Below are 20603 nucleotides of genomic sequence, written 5' to 3' on the forward strand. Positions count from 1 at the left end.
TTTCTGTCAGATTCAGGCAAATATGGTACTGAACAACCAACGCAAACATAGCTCCCTCTATAAAAGAGACACCATATTCTAAAGACACATAAAACTCTAGGAATTACACTGCAGACAACTGGATTATAGTTAAAAGAAAACCTAACTCAAATTCAGCTAATCAGAAGGTATCTCCAGAAGAAGAAATGCCTTAGAGTTTATAGTTTTTGCAAGATTAGACAACCAGAAGAAAACTCACAGATATTTGCAGAGTGGTGCAAATCAGTATACTGGAAATTTAGCTCTTGGCATAAATTCTATCAATAGATGAGAATTCACAGGCAGTTAGTACAAAAACAGACTCAGGAACAGGATGTGTACCAGACTGGCCATGTCTACATCTGCTGGCAATAACTTACCCCAGCCCTCGGAAACCAGTGACATCTCATTTTTCCATTCACCCCTTCAAACTGCCTTCTATGAAGCAAAACCAACGCTGCCAACATACAAAGACTAACCAGAGAAGATCATCCTCTCAGCCCTTGAAGCCTCCAGGAAGTCCAACAAAACTCACAAGCATTCCCAGATGCTGCTGAAATTACTGAATCTCTACTCACATCAAAATTAAGCTATCTATTCATATCAAATCCTTTTACTCTGATATTTTAGTAATCTTTTCTTTGGTGTTTTTTCCATAAAACCAACTAGGTTTATTTCTGTGGGTTTTTTTTAAAACACCTGTGCCTTATAATACTTGCCAAAGTCAAAAATTCATTTTTGACTTATTCAGTATAGCAAAAAGGATGAATTGCCTAACTCCTTTTCGTAAAGCTTCTATAAGAATATACGGCCCAGTCAATGAAGACACTCCTATATACAAAATCAAATCCATATTTTCTTATTTATCAGTTTCTAAAGCACAGCTGGATGGCAATATACCTGATCAATAGTCTCAACCTGCAGTATTTTAAGACCTTTTAAGTATTTGATAAACCCACAAAATACCCACCTTCAGTATTTTCATCTCAATAGCTCTATAGATGATAGCTTGCAACCACGCGAGTATTTGAAGCAGAAGTCAGCAAGTAGCTAACCACACAATTTTTCACCCAAAGTGTCTGAAGAGAAGCAAACTAAAGTTCCAATGTTTCCAACCTATGATTCACACCAGACTCCAGTATTTATAAGCCATAATGAAGAACCAACACGAATCAAAAGATCTTCTGGCACATTCAAGAATCCCCAGCTGGGTGACACCACTAATAGGGCAAACGAACGCATACTGTCAGTGCCTCTCTTCCAAAGTGCTATGTTCTGCAACTTGACAACTTAAGAAATTAAGCCGTCTCCATCTTCAAATAATCATTTCTTGATGCTGATAAATTTGCCAAATCTCTGCCCCATCTCTATTCAGTCACCTGTCCCAGGAGAAGGAGAGAACTCTCTTTTAAAGCAGACAGTTGACAGGTAAAAGAAAAACAGACTGACTACCTGAAAGTATTTCGGGTTTTATACCTGGATAAATTAAAGAGACTTGACCTAGTTCTCTTTATCAAGGCATCAGATAAAAATATATGCAGATTCAGTTAGTTCTGTCAAAAGCATCTACTACAGATAATAAATTTACAGACTCTGACAAGAAGATGAGAGGCACTCAACATGCAAATCAGCATTCTTCCAAGACCATTCAGTCAGTACGTACTACAGGTGACATTTAGTCATACTTTTACTCAATACATCTAAGGTAACTAGAAGAGCGTTAACAGAGTACAACGGAGCACAGTGACGACACACGGCATGTATCACGATCTGGCTACCCCAACTTCAGAAGTCCAAAGCCATAAATCTCTCACTACATATTTAAGACTAGTAAGCCCTGCTAGATGTTGCAGGAATCCAAATTATAAACATGCACAAAGCTTAAGATTCATACATTGATCTTTAATGGAAAGCATGAGAAGGCTATGCTGGATTTCCAACTAAACACCCAAGCTTTTGTTACTAGGCTGAAAGTATGCTACTGACCCAATTCAATCTAGCTGAAGAAAATATAGCGTGTGATGATTCACTTCAGTGTCCTCCTGCGACATATCACAGCTGTACCCTAAAAATTCCTAGGGACAAAATGCCAGCATGCATTTTAAGGCTCCTTGTTTACTTCAGAGACTGCTTCTGCCAGTAATTTAACAGTCTAGCAATGAAACTAACAGTCACAAAACATTTCTGCATAAGAATTAAGCAATTCCTGTAAAGGAAAATTATTTGCTCTGGTGTCACTTTGGCTAGTAATTTTGCCACAAAACCTTTCGAGCATTTACTAAACTACCTGTTATCTGATACTATGTTGAAAAAATATTGATCAAGTAGTACTTGGGTGATGGAATTATTTTACACTGTGTTTTAAAGCCTGTGTACTCTGTATATCCACATTTAGTATAATGTAAGTATAAACTACTGCACAAATAAGGTGCACATCGGGGTAAAATGCAGCAAATCAAAACTGGAAAAGAAAGTTAGCACATCTTTTCTGCTGTAATTAAGTGCTTCAAGTAAGTTTATGAACTCAGCTGTGTATTTAGAAATCAAGTAGCAAGTATGCATACAAGCAGGGAAAAATGCAACACACACAAAAAAAAAAAAGCATGAAGGCACAACCAGAAATAGCATTAATACTCCCACTTTGATATGCACAGCACACAATACTGTGCGTAACGTTCAGCTCACCAGTTGGGTAGGAAGTTGCACTTATGCAGCACCTTCTGCCAATTGTGCTACTCACCTTGAGAACAAGACACTATGCAATCCTAAGCAATTCTGTCATCTTTTGAGTCACAGAGCAATAAGGTTATGGGTCTGTAATCACTACCTGTACAAAAAAAAACCTGAACAGGAAAAAATATTTCCTCCTACTCATGAAATGCAAAGCAAACACCACTCACCCATCTATATAATGGAAAGAAGCACACACCACTCAGTCAACAGTATTTCAGACTAAAAGAAGCGGTTTTGCATGCTGTGCCTAATTATCTTTAGGCAGACTTTTTTATTCCAGTTATCCAGCTACAAGCAGACATTCACTGCCATTCATAAAAAACAAGACTATGTTCTTAGGGTGGGTTTTTTTGAGGGGGAGAAAGGGGAAGCAGGAAGATATTGTTAATAAGTAGTAGTTTCTCATATTTACAAAAAAATATACTAGCAATTTGTATTTTGCAGTCACTTTTCCTTCTCTTATTCAGAAGTTTACTACTCTATTGCTGTGTAAAAGCCCCACAAATAACAAAACCACATAGGTCAATTTTTCTGTTGTATGCTCAAAACTAAAGTAATTTTTCTACTACTTGTTATAATATTCTTAAAAGTAATTGTAGCAGTATCCTTATATAAAATGGCCTTTAAGGAAAATTATGGATACACATTAGAAAAACTCATTTCGAAATTTCTTTAAGAATTATTTCAAGATAAATTTTCGAAGAGAATGCATAGTATATTAGTCCTGAATTATTCAGTGGTCAGTATTTCAAATTGAAGAAAAAAAGAAAACAGCAAGTGGTTTTTTTCTAAAACTAAGTTTAGTTCACCTCTACTGCGACCATGTTTACCAATGTGCAATCTAGTGTACAGATACAAGTGTAACAACCCCACTAAAACTGATTCTAAGCACAGCCACAGAGACCCCATTCCCTTGGAGGCAGCCTGTTGAGCCAAAGCTGCCAGAGCTCTGATCACAAACCCACCTGCGTATCGAAAGCCCATGTTCCTATTGCCTCCTTCCGCTCAGGCAAAAGGCAAGTAATACTACGCCTACGGTTATTGACACTACATAAATGCTGGGGCTGGGGCGTTAAACTATGGATACATCATACAACTCTTACGAGCAGCTCTACAATAACAAACTTGTGGATGCATGTGATAAAAGATTTTTTTTAAAAAGGAACTTGGAGAGGAGAACTACAACCATTGTTACACTAAAGATTTAAAAAAAAAAAAACAAAACCTTCAGGTGTTCAGACTGTGGGTCATCTGTGCGGCAGATGCAGGAACAGCTCAGGTCTGGCAGGATAACTAGCAGGAACCTATCACTGTGAGAGCGCTGTACCTGAACTGGTTTTGGAGCTAGACAGTAGAGCTGTATTTCTACAGCTCTGAATCTTTAAGTACTGTATGATCTAAACTGACTCTGCAATGACAGTCTTTCTGTCTCTGCACCAAGTTACAAAAAAACATGTGCAAGTGCAAAGACTCCAGTTGCACCAGGTTCAGCTGAGATCCAGATGAGTACTATCTCGACTCTTATGTGGCCAGCTCCACAGGGTGTCATAACCCCCTCAACACATTCCCCAGGGCTAAAATCCAGGTGGCTTATTAGACCGGCTGTAGTGTCACACAAATGTGTGGACTCAGGTCTGGGCCAGTACTGCCTTCAGCTTCGTAAGCCACCCCATCAAAAAAACCTAACACAGAAAAGCCAAGTGGAAAAAATACCACCTTTACAACATTAAAGCAATCTGTACCAAGTCCAGACGCAATGACAGGCTTATAATATACGTATTCCAGTGAAACAGATCAACAGTGTATTAATCCACTTGCAACACTGTAAGCAATTTGACCTTTCATGTACAAGCTGAGCTGTGCTTGAGGTAGTAAAACTTCCTGGAATTCGTAACAGTGAAGTTCAGTACCAAGATCTCCTGGTCCCTCTGAATCGAGTTGGATGACTCTGTGCTGCCTGGAATCTTTATCACCAGGATTATTCCAGCTCCCTCATGATAAGCACGCATAGTAGTAGCTTGTAGTAAACGATAAACACATTTTCTATTTATACCTCATTATACACTATAATTGAATCATTCTTAAAATAAGATCATGAAGACATTTGGCACATAACAGGATGATGTGGAGAAAAGTCTTTTTGAACAACAGTTGCGCTATAATTCCTAAACTTCACTTCTCTAGTCTTTCTTTGGATAACAGTACTATTAGCACCTAGACAACACATATGCACCATCCAGTTTCCCAAAGTTCCTTACATACTACTCCATATGTATACATCCTCACATGGATCCTAATATCAGTTTTTTCTACATCAACATGTATCTGCCCTGCTTTTTGATTCAGAAGTTCAGGTACATCTGAAGACATCAAAAGAGCCCTCTATGCAGGGTAGTAACAGCTGATGCTGACACAGGCGAAACTGGGAGCAGCTGCCATTCATCTTGAAAAGATTCACATTCCAAGCTCACCATAGGTCAGCTAAGACAAATTAGTTGATTTAAGGAAAACTAAGACTTTTCAAGCAACATTTTAAAACTTATACAGTGATTGTAAAAAGTACATACTGGGATTACAACCTTCTGCATGATTATAAGGTAAGCCGAACAATTACCAGACACCTTAATATGTCCATTACCCAAACAGTTCAGGTTTACAAAAATAGCAGTCACACACACAAAAACATGGCCCTGCCAAAGCCAAGACTCGGCATGGCTTTCCAGGTATGGAACTGTGCTTTCCAACTAGTAGCTGACCATTCAAAACCCAAGACACTGGTGACCACCTCACTATCAAAACCGTCGAAGTCAACCAGACAGGAAGTTCATGTGGCTGAAAAAAAAAAAACCAGCCCCTGCTTTCACTCACCGGCAGTATGTGCCAGCTTAGTGGCAGCACACAAAAAAAGGGAACACAGCAGACATCAGTATGTAACAGTCGAAAGTATATGGGAAGCCAACTGCTCTAACCTGCCGTTAAGCAAAGTTCTCTGGTGAACCACCTACTTGAGTTACACACTCCCAAGTTAGTCTATTTCTTTCAGTTGTTAAAGCAAGACTAATTTGAGTGCAAGCAATTAATCCTGGTCTCTTATGAGAATGAATTTATTTGCTCAGTAACTGCAGCTTAAAAAAAAAAAAAATAACCCCAGAAACACACAACGCAGGCAGCATCAGCAGGGAAAAATAGAAAAATACACCTTGAGCGCAAGACTCAGGTCTTTTTAAAGACTAAAACTAAGTGAGTAGAAGCATGTCCAATGTAATACAGTCAATTTAATTCTGGTTTTGTTTCTAGACAAAAAGGCCAACAGAAAAACTAAGCTTCGGTCTCCTACAATGGTGATAAGGAGGTTTACTTTTGCAAATGTGTGCATTACAACTTCTGAATCTGATAAACTGGTTACAATAAAGTTCCAGTTTTCATACTCAAGTCAGAGCTTCAGTTTGGTTTCTGAATGTTAAGGGCTTCTCCAAGCCACCTCAGAGAGAGCCACCATGTTTCTAACACGCTAACATACCAGTAGTTGTTAAAACTTTAACTGCTATCAAACTCTTCTCTCTCACATGCAATTAGTTTCACTCGAGAACCAATTAAACCTATGCTGTATCACAAATGAGAAAGATGTGGGTTTTTTTCCAAAACAAGACCAGTAGACAACTTGTTGAACTGTACCATAAACAGACTCCACTAGGTGGAAACAAGAATAGAATACACCAGGCAGGCAATTCAGTGAGTTCATCACTATTCCTTCTTAACTTCCATCAGCAAAGAAAAGCGGTATAATGCCTATCAAAGCTATTCTGTTTGGTAAACTCAAGAAATTATCGGAATGCAGTAAGATATTGTTTATTTTAGAACCCAGTACAATTCTCCTTCATTTCTCGTGTCAGGAGAAGCCAGGAATAACTATATCCCAAATCCTAATGGGAACTCCTTATCATACACCAAAAAAATCCTCCTAGCCACCATCTCTCTTTTACTCCCTCTGTATTTTTAGCTTTGCTGTCAACCTGTATATATCAAACTCAGCAACATTAAAAAATGCTACTCTTACAACTTTACATTGCTGTTGGTCTTCCTAGGAAAAGAAAGAAACAGCCTTTCTTCAGTAAGGGTGGCGGTTTTGATTTTCTGTTGACAAATATTTGGAATGCACAGAGAAATCAATCCACTCTTGTTCTCACAAACAGGTCTGCTTTGGAAGGAGTAACAAAGTCTAGGTTACTACAGCATTACAAAAACAGTGGCAAGTTGGGAAAAAGTAGAGGAACAAGATTCTTCAGTCCTGTGCCAAAAATTCACACAATATTAAGTCATCCTACCCTTTCTATAGTACTTCATATTAGAAAAGGAAATAGGTACAGCAAACAGCTCATGTAAACACTCTGCCAGCCACTGCCAGTAACTGAAAATTTGGTCTCAAACTCTTCATTTGTCTTTAGATATGAAAGTTAGAAATAGTTTACACACTGCCCTAAGATGCTGCACCACCTTCTCTTCCAATTCTTAAATGAAAAATGTTTTCAGAGGCAAAGGAACAGCTTAGTCTTTCTAAATACTCTCACTTTATCTTTTGCTAAAAGAGAAACTAAAAATTGTCAAGTAGTGAGAAACATGATTTATTTTTCTAAAAATTCCTGATATCATGCAGCTTGATCAATAACACACAAGTCTGAGCAAAGAAAAACCCTCATATAATCAAGAAAAAAAAAAAGTAGTGTTGGGGGTCTTTTGTTGTTTTTCAGAAGTATTATCTGAATCCCCAATATTTACCATAAAAATTCACAAGATAGAGAAAGAAAATGTTTCTTCAATTAGAAGTATCATATTCCAAGTAAGCATTAGATTCTAAAATTAAGAATACTACTTATTGTTTAAGTGTTCCTAGACTGAAGCTTTCAACTGGTAATCTAAAGTTGCTGTAAAAGAAAATCGGACACAGATTCAATTTCCTCCCCGTACCTAACTATATAAGCATTAAACCGACAAAATTACACAAAACCCACACCATAGATACGAAGAAAATAATCTTTGAAATGGTTGGGGGAAAAAAAAGTTAAAAAAAAAAAACACCACTAAAAAACCCCACCACACACCGCACAGAAATTGTCAAAATTCTTAGAGACAGTTACATATTTCCACTTAAAAAAAAACACAGGTCTTTCTGAATAGCATCTACATGGAATTATGGCACAAAGCTAAGCTATTTTCTGCTATTACTGGGATACTTGGGAAAATATTATCCACACAAGCATTATAACTGGCATTACTTAATAAACAAAGCACATACCACTCTGGCTGCTCTTTCCTGAGATTCACACTTCCTGCAAAACCAAGGTCCAGTGGGTACTTGAACAATTCCATAGCAAGCTGTTTTGAACAAGACAAAATATTTCAGCAAACATAAGCAGCACTACAGTACTACTAATACGAATGTTATAAAAAAAAAAGTTTAGTATTAGTTGATCTCAGACCATTTTAATAAGTCAAATTGACATCTGTACATTGCACGTGAAATCCTGTCACAATGGTACTATAAATTAAGTACAAGCTTCCACTTCAAAATTTATGCACAATTTGTTCAATCAAAAAATACTTATTAGCTCGAAAAGTAATATAACCATTCAAAGTACCAATGTTTCATATGTGATCTGGTTTGCTATTTGTTTACCAGTAAAACACTTCACAGTAACAAACATCCATCATTTATAGTAAAGTCTTTTTTAGGAGAAAACTAAAAGCAACTACCAAATCTGAGTTTGTCATAGGACATTCATACATTTAGTTACAATCAAGTTCTCTTACTCTTTATGAGTAAAATAACTGGTCATTCATAATAAATTCATAATAAACTAAACAAAGACACAAAGTTTGCCTTTTTCCCCTCTGAAAATTCATATGGAACTGTAAGCACAAACTAAATCGAGCATCAGGACTAGGATCAGTTGCAACTATAGCCAGGCTAAAACATAAATCCTTAGGAAAGAAATTTTGAGACAATACAAGCAGATTTCTCTGCAAGACTGTCATCTGTATTTTTATAGTATATAAAAAAAAACACACACACACACAGGAGTCTGATAAGAAATTCCACAGAAAAAGAGCTTAGTAATTTGACAACACTGTTCATGCTTGCAATGCACAGATCAAGAAACTTTAAGAACTGTTGAGGGAATAAATATACAAGAACACAACTCCTGCAAGTATATTCTAATATCTGTATGGGTTTAATAACTAATAACAAACAATCAAAAAGCCAAACATTTTCCTCAGAAAGATAATACTGAATCTGACATCATATTTTTTAACATCTCAGTTCCCAACAATCACGTTTTACTTAAACAAGAAAATCTAGTTTAAGTGTGCAACTAGAAAAAAATATATATGATAAAGAAATATTTAAGAGGAAAGCTGCAGTTAACTTAGTATCCTCTAGTAGATATACAAAAATATTACTGGTTTTGTGCTAGCCTGAGGAAGGGAAAAAAACAAAACAGTAATGCAATAGTAGTATAATAAACATCTGGCTAATACACCTTTTATGAAGGAAAGTCAATGAAATCACTTCCCATTATATACATACATGTAGTCATATTAAGATCAGTCATCAGACTTTCAAATACATTCTCCAAGTACTGACAGACTGAACTATCTTGATAAGCCCTCTCTCCTGTACAGTAAAGTTCTTAACATGAGAAAAAACATCTTGTTTTCATTGCATCTATATTAACCACAGATAAGGGGGACTTTAAATTCCTCTTTAGAAACTAAGAGGGAGACTTCAAAGGTGCAATGACACATTTAAACTAGCAAGAGACAGCGCAGAGTAAGAAACTAACTACAGAATGCAACTCAGAGACAGGGCTGGCAATTAGATCCAAAGGCAACACAAGCTGGGCAACGACCAAAGTTGAGGGGAAGTACTCTTGTATCTGCCAACATAACAGAGTACACCTAGAGCCTAGAAAAGTCCACCACAGGTTTGTGCTCTGTGATACACTGTGGTACTGTCTACTGAGTTCCAAGACTTCCTTTGGTTTATACTTTCATTACTATCCAAAGCTTCTTTAAACATACGAAGAGATTTCTGTTCTCCACAACTTGCCAATGACTTAACACTTGAACTAAAAATAATAACAAAAAACGCAGTTTATTAATAAAGTCTCATGGGTAATACTGCCGTCTGAACTTCAAATAAGGACTAGCAGCTTTAACCATGAGGACTATTACTTTTACTATAGACAGACTACAAAAAGAGTGGACATACCACCTTCACACGATGCATCAAATCCAAAACGTAAAACATCAATGATTCAATAAACCGAAATACACAGTTCTTCCTCTTAAGACCTCTACAACAGCATCTGGATTTAGAAGAAGCAGTACTTTGCACACTTCCTGCCAGATTCAAGTTTAGATTTGGATCTGACCTTAGGAGAAAAAAAAAAAAGTTCAATATTCTTGTACCCAATTTACTGAAGTGTGTCTCTATACTGGGAATGCTTCCTAAAACAGGCTTTTGTTGTTCCCACTATTTCAGCTCCAATTGTTGCTACCATCAAATTCTTTCACTGAAAATACTGACAAGGCTCTACATGCAAAGGAAGATGCCCAAGATAATATGAAAGGAATAGCCGGTTCAAGTATGACCTCTAAAAGCACTCACGGTTTAATGTTCTTTTTCATGATCCTAAGATTCCACAAGACCAGAGTTAACTTACTGGTTAAGATTATTCAGCTCTTAAGTCAACAGAAAACTGATTCAAAACCAGACTAACTTCACAGATCCTCTCAGCTCCCCTCTACATTCAATGCAACATTAACAAGAATAACTGAATTCTTCTGCAGATCTCCTTAAATTATTACTATTTCTCATTATTTCTTGACAGTTCTCAAAAGAGCATATACCTGAAACAAAGTTACTATATCATGCCCCCTCCCTGGAGGTGTTCAAGCCCAGGTTGGACGGAGCCTTGAGTAGCCTGATCTAGTTGAGAGGCGTCCCTGCCCACGACAGGGAGGTTGGATTAGATGATTTCTAAGGTCCCTTCCAGCCTAAGCCATTCTATGATTCTATGATCATCTTCAACACAATTTAAGACCAAGCATGAGACACGCATTAGTAGTATTGTCACATGCGCAAGGCGTTCAGCCTAATGAACTAGATTTAGAATTTCCGTCTCCTCCAATTTATTCACTATCTAGAAGGAGTCAAAGAGCAAGTCACAGAGTTCATACAACTGTTTGGGAGTTGATACAGAGAAACTATCATCTTATTCCTTATTTCTGTCACCATAAAGCAAAAGTCATCGTAACTTCCTTTCTTACAATGTAAGCAGCAGAACTCAGTCTCTCCCTCTGCTCTCACAAGAAGGGTCAACCCACTGACAGAAACAAAACAATCACACATAGAGGGAACATGCCAGCTCCTGAGCTGAGCTGGAAACCAACCAACCAGCCTCCACTAATCCAAACAAATCCAGCATCAGCCATTCCAACTAGCACCCTCCCTCCGCAGAACCACAACAGGAAGTCTCTTCATCTACCAGGAAATATCAGCCAAATGACATTCAAGGAAAGGCAGGCAGAGGAATAAATCACATGACAGCTAAGTCTTTCCTACACACCGCTCTCTTCCAGTCCTAAACTCTCCTTGTCTATCGGCCACCCCTCAATTTTTTTCTAACTTGGCAAAGGCAGGGACAACAGGGATCAAGTACAGGAAGAAAGAAATACAGCAACAATTGCCAGAACAGAGATTAGTAAGAAGTTCTGCAAAGAAGGAAAGGGAGTTTTAGGTAGTCTTTGGACTGCTGCAACTGAGGTTGTTCACAGGGTGCAAAGGCGGACATAAACACAGAAGCATAAACTCAGAAAAGGTACCCAGGGAGGAGAAAAGAGGAAAAAAAAAAAAAGGAAGGGGGTTCTTCCTTTCTCACAGCATAGGAATTCATAACATAGGAAGTCTCACATGAAGAAACAGACAGACAGACAGACTGGAAGGACAGAGGATGACAGAACAGGTCAGACCAGAAAGCACATGGCCCTAGAAAAAGGCTTCATGGGTGCCAAGAAGGACCTAGGAGCGGGGAGGGCAAGAAGAAGAGGAGAAAAACGGCCAAGGAGGATCAAGGAGGGGAAGTAGGCCCAAGGGAAGAGAACGGGAAGCATCAAGGAGGAAGCAGCAAGGCTGGAGGCCAGAGCGGGCACGCGGGCACTCGTCTGCCTACTCACCTTGATGCACTGCGACATTACAGCCGTGCCCGTCGCAGTAGACAAGCGGGTTCTCGGCCCAGCCCCTCTCGTCGGAGCACACGCAGCAGCCGCCGATCATCTCCTTCATGCTACTGGAGAACTCGCCCTCCAGTGACACAGGCAGCAGCAGCGGCTCGCTAGAGACCATCTAAGGGTTAAAAACACCGTCGTCAACAACACACACGCACACACGCGCTTCACCCCCTGCCTGCCCCCTCCCCCGGCGGTGTCTCCCCTCAGTCACTCAGCCGCCGCCGCCGCCACCGCCGCCACGGCGATGATTTAGGGCCCATGACCGCTGGCTGAGAGCCGCTTCTCGCCCCCGCCCGACCAACCGGCCGGGCCGTATCAGTCACGCAGGCAGGCAGGGGCGGCCCGGCGGCGGCACGCTGAGGAGGACACCCCACGGCGGGCGGGCAGGCGAGGGAGCGGCGCAGGCGCACTGCGCGCGCCCGCGGGGAAGGCCTCGGCCTGGGCCTCCTCGCGATGGTTCACGAGCCGCCCATGGAACGTGAGCCGCGGCTGAGCGCGCGGCCGCCCCCCCCAACGGCTCCAACCGCCGCGCCGAGAGAGCGTGCGCGAGCGCGCGGCGCGGCGCCCCGCCGGGCCCGCCCGCCCCTCGCCGCGCCTCCGCGCGCGCCGGAAGCGCCGGCTCTCCCGGGCACGGCGCGCCCGCCCGCCCGCCCGGCTCGGGCACCCACCTCGGCGTGCGGCCACTCTCCGTCCCCCGGGCGGGCCATCTCGGCCCCCCCGGCCGGCCTGACCCTGACGCGCTCCCTGCCGCGACGTGCCGGAGCCGCCGGCCGGGCCGCTCGGGACGGCCCGCGTGAAACCGCCTCCCTTCCCCGCCCGGGCGAGCGTCGGACGGGCTTATTGCTGCCCCCCTCCCCTCGCAGTGCGGCGGGGGGGCGGGGAGGTGGCAGACATGCGCCCCGCTCCCGCCCGCGCTGTCACTCTGCTCATGCCCCCTTCAGGAAGGCTGGAGGACGCGCCCCAATCCCGCCCTCCTCCCACCCCGCAGAAATCATTTTTACTGTCTTGTTTATTTTCCCCCTGATGTGACTGCCCGACTAATGCATTCCCGCTCCCAACTTTTATTATCCTGTTTATATCCCCTCGGTGTGCCTGCAGGACTAATGCATTCTCACTATCGCGCCACTTCCCTGCCCTCACCGCAACTTTTACTATTTTGTTTATTTTCCCTTCGATGGGGCTGCAAAACTACTGCATTATTAATCCCGCTCTTGCTTCTCCCCCAAAGCTCGGCGCGCGAACGCAGCACCGCGCGGCTATTGCTGCCACAGGAGCGAAAGTGCTGCTGAACAGAAGATAAGACAAACAGAGAAACCAGGGAGGCCGCGGAGACACAAAAACAAACACCACCTTCTCGACACAGCTGTTCTCTACTTTTACTTGGAGGTGGATGTGCCTTTCTAGAAGTTGGGCGTTTGGAGGGGGAGGGTTAGTAAAACAATTCTGTTGTTTCTTTTAATTAAAGGAGTAAAAAAAAAAAAAAAAAAAAAAAAAAGAGCGAGAAAGAAAAAAAAAACCACCCAAAAAAACCCCACGAAAACCTGAGGGGAGAGAGAGCCGAGCTGGTCAGCAGAGAGGAAAATCTCAGGCTATTCAATTCTCTATTGTAAGCAGGTATGCGTGTAGCAGAAGGAACTAATTGTCGTGATTGTCAGAAGCACAGAGAAATTAAACGTAGCCTTGCAAAATTCTGCTCTCGCTCGCCCCACGGCCATCATTTATTTATTTATTTATTTAGGGTGGTTTATTTATTTTTTTAGTGTTGGGCAAGGAAGATACCACTGATTTATCTTCATTATCATGCAAAAAGGCAAAGAAGCGGAATTTGTGTGTGGACTGTATTTTTCACAATGATTTTGCAAGGCCAGCTTAGTTGATACAGTATCTGTACAAATCACTACTGAATTATGCACATTCCTGGACGCGTCGGCAGCTAGACATACATAGACGCAGGTTGTATTTTACACGTTGTTAACTAATAAAACATCTGCACTTACGTACAGGAGTATGACGAGCTGCTACGTGGAAGGGAGAGGTGGGATGTGCACAACTGCCTACCCCCTAGAGACATCTGAGTCTGCAGTTTGTACGCAGGGTATCTTAGGTCAAGCTCTTTTCTCTCCTTTAAAGTTTTAAGTGAAATTATGTAGATAGAGGAAGAATGGAGGGCAGGCAAAAAAGGAATGATGAAGGTAGCTTCCCAGATGAAGGGCCCAGCCAAACACGCGATTATCACAGCCATCTGAGACACGTTCTAAACATTTTTCTGTAAATGTATGTTCCAATATCCTTGAGAGTTTAGAAATTTTTAAGGCACGTGTAAAAAATGGGGGTGGAGGGAACTGGAATGTAGTATGTTTCAGTTTGTGTAAAATCATTCAGAGATTGCTCTCAAAAAAACCCCACCTCCCACCCAAACATCCTATCTCCAACACTGAAGAAGACAAATTTGAACATAAAACTGCTTACGTTATAAAAGATACTTACAACCCTATTTTTATTACTTTTAAAGCTTGTAAAAATACCCTGAAAATTGCAGGTGCAAGCAATTACTTTGTAAGAAAATAAAGCAATTAATATATCCTGGTGTTTTAAAAAAATGCAAATTATTTGAAGCTGATAGATACAGTGTCCCAGCCCTTCTTCATTCTTGTCAAGAAAATGACATCTAATTTAAAAAGCATTCTCAATGATTCTGTTAACCCTGACAAAAAAAAAGAAGTCACGGTACAGCAGCAAATCTGTCCTTTATTTCCCTGACAGGTAAATTAAAATAAATATCCTTTTAAAATGAAAATATATTAAATGTATTTTAATTTGTTGGATGAATTTATATATTTAGTAAAACTTGTATTGTGACAAACAATTGTAATTTTTTTCTCAAGGCTTTTTTTTTTAATTCATTGAGAAGGTCTTCCTGCAATTTCTTCTTTGAAAAGCAACTAGTACAATTCCCGAGTCTTTCTCTTTTTTTTTTTAATGTTAGCTATATTAAGGCTCAATTTTTAGTTTTATAAAGAAGCATCACCAAAGAAAAAAATTATCGCTTTGGAACAACTTTATTAAAGCCGCACCACGGCAACAAGAGTATATTTGTGAAAAACCTACTGTATAGTTTTCAAATAAAAATATTTTAATCTCACACCATGTAATACACCAGCTCAATACTGAACAGCCTGAAATTTTGCTTTAGTCAAAATTCAGTCAAGCCTAATACATTCAATTATTTAATGAAACATTTGTTGTATTTTTTATGGATTTCTCTTTAATTCTTTCTATGGAAAGAATGTACATGGACTGAAGGAAACTCCATGACTACCACCTTATGGTATTGTGTAATATTTGATGGAAAAATTTAGATAACCTCTTGATAGTTCTGTAAAACAATCATTTAGAGAAGACCTTTGAAATGCAAAATAGGAAAAGAAATGCATTACCACTAAATAAATACTGCAAACACTAAGCCTGTAACGGCTATGGAATCAGAACATAAAATCTTGTAGCATATATGTTCTTATGATTGTAGTATTTAGTAAGTACTGACACGACACAGAAGGCAAATTTTCTTTTTAAAAACAGAAGCCTGTCCTTCTTATAGTGATATATAAGAGATTAAAATAATTAGAGAGGAATATAATTCGGTGAGTGAGAATGAATAATTTCATTGTTAATCTAAATGCAAGGAGAAAATCCAATTCCCTTAAAAGGAACCTACAAAACCTAGAAGCTGAACAAGTTAGATTATAAGAAACGTACAAGAGCATTGTATGTTTTCTTATTCTTTTAGATTTTAGATACTTCATCAAATAGAGTGAATCCGTAAGTGAAATAAAATTACACTCTCCAATTACAAATTGTTTTTAAAAGTTTAAGGAATTCCTCAAGAAAACGTTAACATACATTAGTGTATAGCACTTTAGCTTCATTAACAAAAATAGAGGTATTCACCTTAAATTTTTACTACAAATTAATCAATTCCAACAATAATGCTAAGATTCTTGAAAACTTGGTTTAAATTTCACTTTTTTTTTTATAAACCATGCAAAATCATACTGTAAGTTTAGCGACTAAAACAAAGCACTGAACAAGAAAAAGCCTTTAATTTGCAAAACCGCATTACCAGTTGGATATAATCATCAGAAGAGTCTTCCAGGAAAAACAGAAAAAGCAGAGTCTTAAAAAAAATGCCTACTATATTAGAAAACATGAATTGATATTGGGACTTGGAGCTGTAGGGCGGGGAAACTCACCTCTTTCCAGAAAGCAAATTTCTCATAGCAATTTTTACTCCATTTTCAGATTAGGTCTTTGTTGAGAAAGCTTTGATCTTTACCTATGTGCAAAGGGATACATGCTGCAACCGAAAGCAGGAAAATTGCAATAACTTAGTGATACTCAATAGGTAGAATAATACATCTCCTGATTATCCATTTAAAAATGCATTGATGCTTGTCTGCCTTTTGTTTATGTGGGTTTAAATCATTAATAATCTTCACTGCAATACATTCTAATAGTGGGTATTTGCTTCATTTCTGGGAAGGCAGCAGCAAAACAGTCAAAACATTACACAAAATAAAATGCGACTCTCGTGTGTTGACCTTTGCACGCAATGTGTTTTAAATGGCAGCCTGCCTTAGATCCAACAAATTATTTCTATCCATGTTCAATTATGAAGGATATAGCATGTCTACAGAACCCATATTAAAAATGTTAACCTATCTTTAAATGCTCATTCTTAAATTACACGGAGACGCAGTGAAGTTTTCCTTTTCCTCCTATTCTTTAATATACTGCTCAAATCTGTATTTAACATGTACCCAAACGCAACGTACTGAATAATTAAAAAGTTTCAACATTTAACGTGTAGTCACTTCTTGACTGGGAGTTTGCATGCTGCATGTTTACGTGTCATGCAAGCACAGGTAGCAGCACCAAAGGTCACGTCAGTGCATCTCCTGGACACTGTGCCTCTTCACGTGTTGCGCTATCTTCTTTTGTGCAAATGTAATTACAAATTTTGTAATTCTTTAGACTGCAAATAAAATAAAGGGGGAACTAATTCCACCAACGATTGTATTCATTTTCTTGCTTTTAATTGTATTATCATCTTTGGAGACTTTCGTGAATTCCACCTAACTTGCAGCAATGGATAAAATTGGTGGTTTTCAAGTACTGCTTCTGTTACCAATGTTGGCATTTAAATGTTAATTTCAGACTGAGGTTTACAGTAAACATGAAACAAGAGATTTTCTTTGAATGAACAATCTCAAACCAAATTTCTAAATAAAGGAATCCTAGCACAGGATGTTTTTAAGCGCAGTGATTTTTTTTTTTTTTTGAGATTTAACATTCTCTAAGTGATAGAAGTTAAAGATTTAAATGTGACAGTTAATTTATAATTCTCTACATTAAAAAGGCATTTAAATGTTAACCACATTTTTATATGAGTCAAGTCAAAGTAATGATAATTACAGTACGATAGAAAAGAACCTGAAATAAACTTCTAGCCAACCATATTGAATATTAATGCTGTATTAAGCCCTGAAAAGCTGGGTTAGTAAACTCTGGAATTTAGATTACATGCGACTTAAACATAACACAGGGCTGCTCTTCAAAGAAGAATACTTCGTTTCCAAGTTAGGATTTTTATGAGGTATGTATTAATTCATTGGATTTTTATTAAATACATTTACATAGCATCACTCCAAAACCAAGCCTCAAATTACTTTTCTTCTATAAGCATATCTCTACGTAGGATTTGCTAAATTAGCATTCCATATAAATTAATAGCCTTTTTTCATGTTTGTTGTGTTACAATCCGCAGTGTGATACTGCGTTGTGTCACAGGTCACATTTATTTGATTTCGATTTAGGAATGGTATCTGTACCACATATGAAATAGCAGAAACGACATGCTGAATTTCCCATCAAATATCTTAAATACAGATCTATTTTAGATGGATTTGTATAAACAAAACACGTATATCTAATATAGGCGTGGGAAAGGAAAAGCTGGTTTGTTATATGCTAAAGCAAATTGGAGTAAATCAACCGCATCCGTGGGCTGTGTAAGCAATACTACTCTGCTTTTCCCAGTACCATTTGGACAAAACAATGTTACTTTTTTATTTAAAGTGTTTTCTTCTCAACAAGGGGCCACCACTTCCCAATCTCAAAAACACGCCCCAGAATATGTTAATTAATTGTATTGTGTCTCTGAAAGAAAGAGGTTGCCAAATGCAATAAAAAAAAAAAAAAAAAAAAAGTCCTTCGATCAGTGAGCTCGGTTCCCACTGGTAGTTACCATCTAATTTCAATTCCACATATATATATACACCATACATTTCCTCTAGGTACGATTTTGACTTAAAAACTGTCTAAGAGCAAAAGTCTAACTTGACCACATAGGGTGTATCTGGGAAGCTTAACATTCCTGGCGAATTAAGCGCGCAAGCCTCGGATCACTTTTTGTCAATCTTAACTATGGTACTTCAGAGTCGGGAATGTGAGCAATTTTTATATCGTGGTACTTCTCAATTAAAAGTAGTTCACAATGCTCCTTTGTGAAAAAAAAAAAGAAAACTTAATATATGAAATATGTCAACTCATTCTGCACAAATACGAAATAAAGAGCAATGAAGAATGGCAACACACGGTCTCTCTCTGACTAATTTTTTAAATCTTCCTTTTCAATAAGATAGTTTTCAAATAGAAATATATTGTTTTAGTAAATACAAGAACATTAAATGTCTTTTTGACTGACTTTATAAATTTGTAGTTACCTTTTGAAAATTGCCAAGCAGTAATCAAGAGTAAATGCATCTCCAGAATACTCAAGTAGAATTAAAACAAAACAAAACAAAACCTTTCTTTCCTCGATTTTAAAAGTTAATGCCTTTAGATATTACCAGGGTGGTGCTTTCCTATTAAATATTACTTGCATCTTCAGCTTTCAAATAACATGGATGCTTTCTACCGCCTAAACTGAATTGAGCTTTTATTTGGAGGAGTCCCACAAAAGCCTGCAAGTTTACAAAGAGTGGAAGAGAAGTCCCAAACTGTATTATCTTAAACAATGACTGCAAGCATGCAACTTCCCAAGTGTGCGTGGGGGGAGGAAAGTCACTTCAGAATTATTTTCAGCTAGGTGATATCTACAAACATCATCCTTTAACTTCTTTTACTTTCTGCCCACGATCTATGCAAAACGTTAATTTCTTGGCGATATGTTTAATAACAATTTTAAAAATCTAGACACCACTTCTAATCTTTTAAAATAAATTCTCATGCACTTAGAGATAACTTGCTAAAAATAATCACAGTTCGCCCAGAAACGATCTTCTTAAAATAACTAGTTCTCTAGAAATTCTTTCCTCATCACAAATACGAGCCTCTACCCGGTTTAATTGAATGTTCCAGAAAAAACGTGCAAAGACATATTTTTTTCCCTTAGAAGATAAAGAGCACTTGTTGGAAATTTTCTTGAACATCAAGTTAGTCAATTCTTCTCTATGTAAATACATGAGAAAGTTCGGGTCTGAAATGGCGTACCAAAACAACCTAATTTCTAATTATTTTGGGGGGGGGGGGGGGGGGGGAGGGGGAGAGAGAGACAAACACTTTTCTACAAACCAAATCTTTAAAAATCTCAGAACAACACACAACAATAACTTGGGGGGGAGGGGGAAATCCAGACAACATAGTGCTTATATGAAAAACAGGATAAGATTAATCTTCGCGTTTATAAACAGACCATTAAGACGAGTTCCTTCCAAAATTCTCTTTGGCTACATTTATTATTCCAAATCCAGTGGTTCGGAGCAGTTTCTCCCGATTTCTTTAATAAGCCCCGTTCTAAAATCCACCCACAAACAGATGTTACTTTATGTACAAATCCACTGCGGTACTGGGTTGGGGTTTTTTTACCTTTCAAGTAACACGTGAGCTACAGCCTCACAGGAGCTCCCTCAGTGGAAGGCACTTCTAAACACTCCTCGCTACTTATGTACCCGTTTTCTTGCCGGAACCCCCCGAACTGCTGCCTGCGAGCCCACCAGCTCGCGGGGGGCTCGGCGGCGGCGGCGGGGCGAGCGGAGCCGCTCGGCGGGAGCCCTCCTCCTTCCCTCGCTGCGGCCGGGCAAGTCCCGCCGGCGGAAAGCGGCGCGAAGGAGGCGGACGGGGAACAATGGGGAGCGCCCGGAGGAGAGGGAGCCCCAGCTGCGCTTCCTCCGGCCCCGCTCCCGCCGCTTCCTGCGGCCTCGCACGCCGCTCCGACGGGGAGCGCGGGCCGCCGCCGGCGGGCTCCCACCCCGCTCACTGCCTGGCCGACCCGGCCCCTCCATGTTACCTACGGCAGCTGCCCGGAGCCCGCCCCGCTGACGGGAGACCCTCGCTCGCCCTGGAAATCCCCCGGGCAAGCCTGCTGCCAGTTCAGCGCTGCGCCGCCGAGGGCACCTACGGATTTACTCTCTCAGCCGCTCACCCCCAAACTCTCCCGCCCCCGGCGCGAAACGTACTGGAGGGCGAGTGGGGCTGCCCGGCTGGCCCGCCGCCAGCCCCGC

General features: G+C 39.9%; 1 protein-coding gene across 5 annotated transcripts in view; it reads right to left on the reverse strand.

Moving 5' to 3' along the window:
* MLLT10 (MLLT10 histone lysine methyltransferase DOT1L cofactor) overlaps positions 1-12749 on the reverse strand; it is a 131746-nt gene extending 118997 nt beyond the window's left edge. For 4 of the 5 annotated variants that reach the window (XM_086614923.1, XM_086614924.1, XM_086614925.1 and 1 more), the window contains exons 1-2: positions 11989-12206; positions 8045-8124 (exon numbers count right to left, since the gene is read on the reverse strand). In XM_086614923.1, the coding sequence (XP_086471049.1) occupies positions 8045-8124; positions 11989-12157 (249 nt within the window). In that variant the 5' untranslated portion in view covers positions 12158-12206. Of the gene's footprint in view, positions 1-8044; positions 8125-11988; positions 12207-12710 lie in introns of those variants that run through there. The other variant, XM_086614921.1, reaches the window with a different exon arrangement.
* Between the last annotated feature and the right edge of the window lie 7854 nt (positions 12750-20603).

This window comes from Tauraco erythrolophus, chromosome 7 (assembly GCF_009769465.1).
Source record: "Tauraco erythrolophus isolate bTauEry1 chromosome 7, bTauEry1.pri, whole genome shotgun sequence".
Classification (NCBI taxonomy): Eukaryota; Metazoa; Chordata; class Aves; order Musophagiformes; family Musophagidae; genus Tauraco; species Tauraco erythrolophus.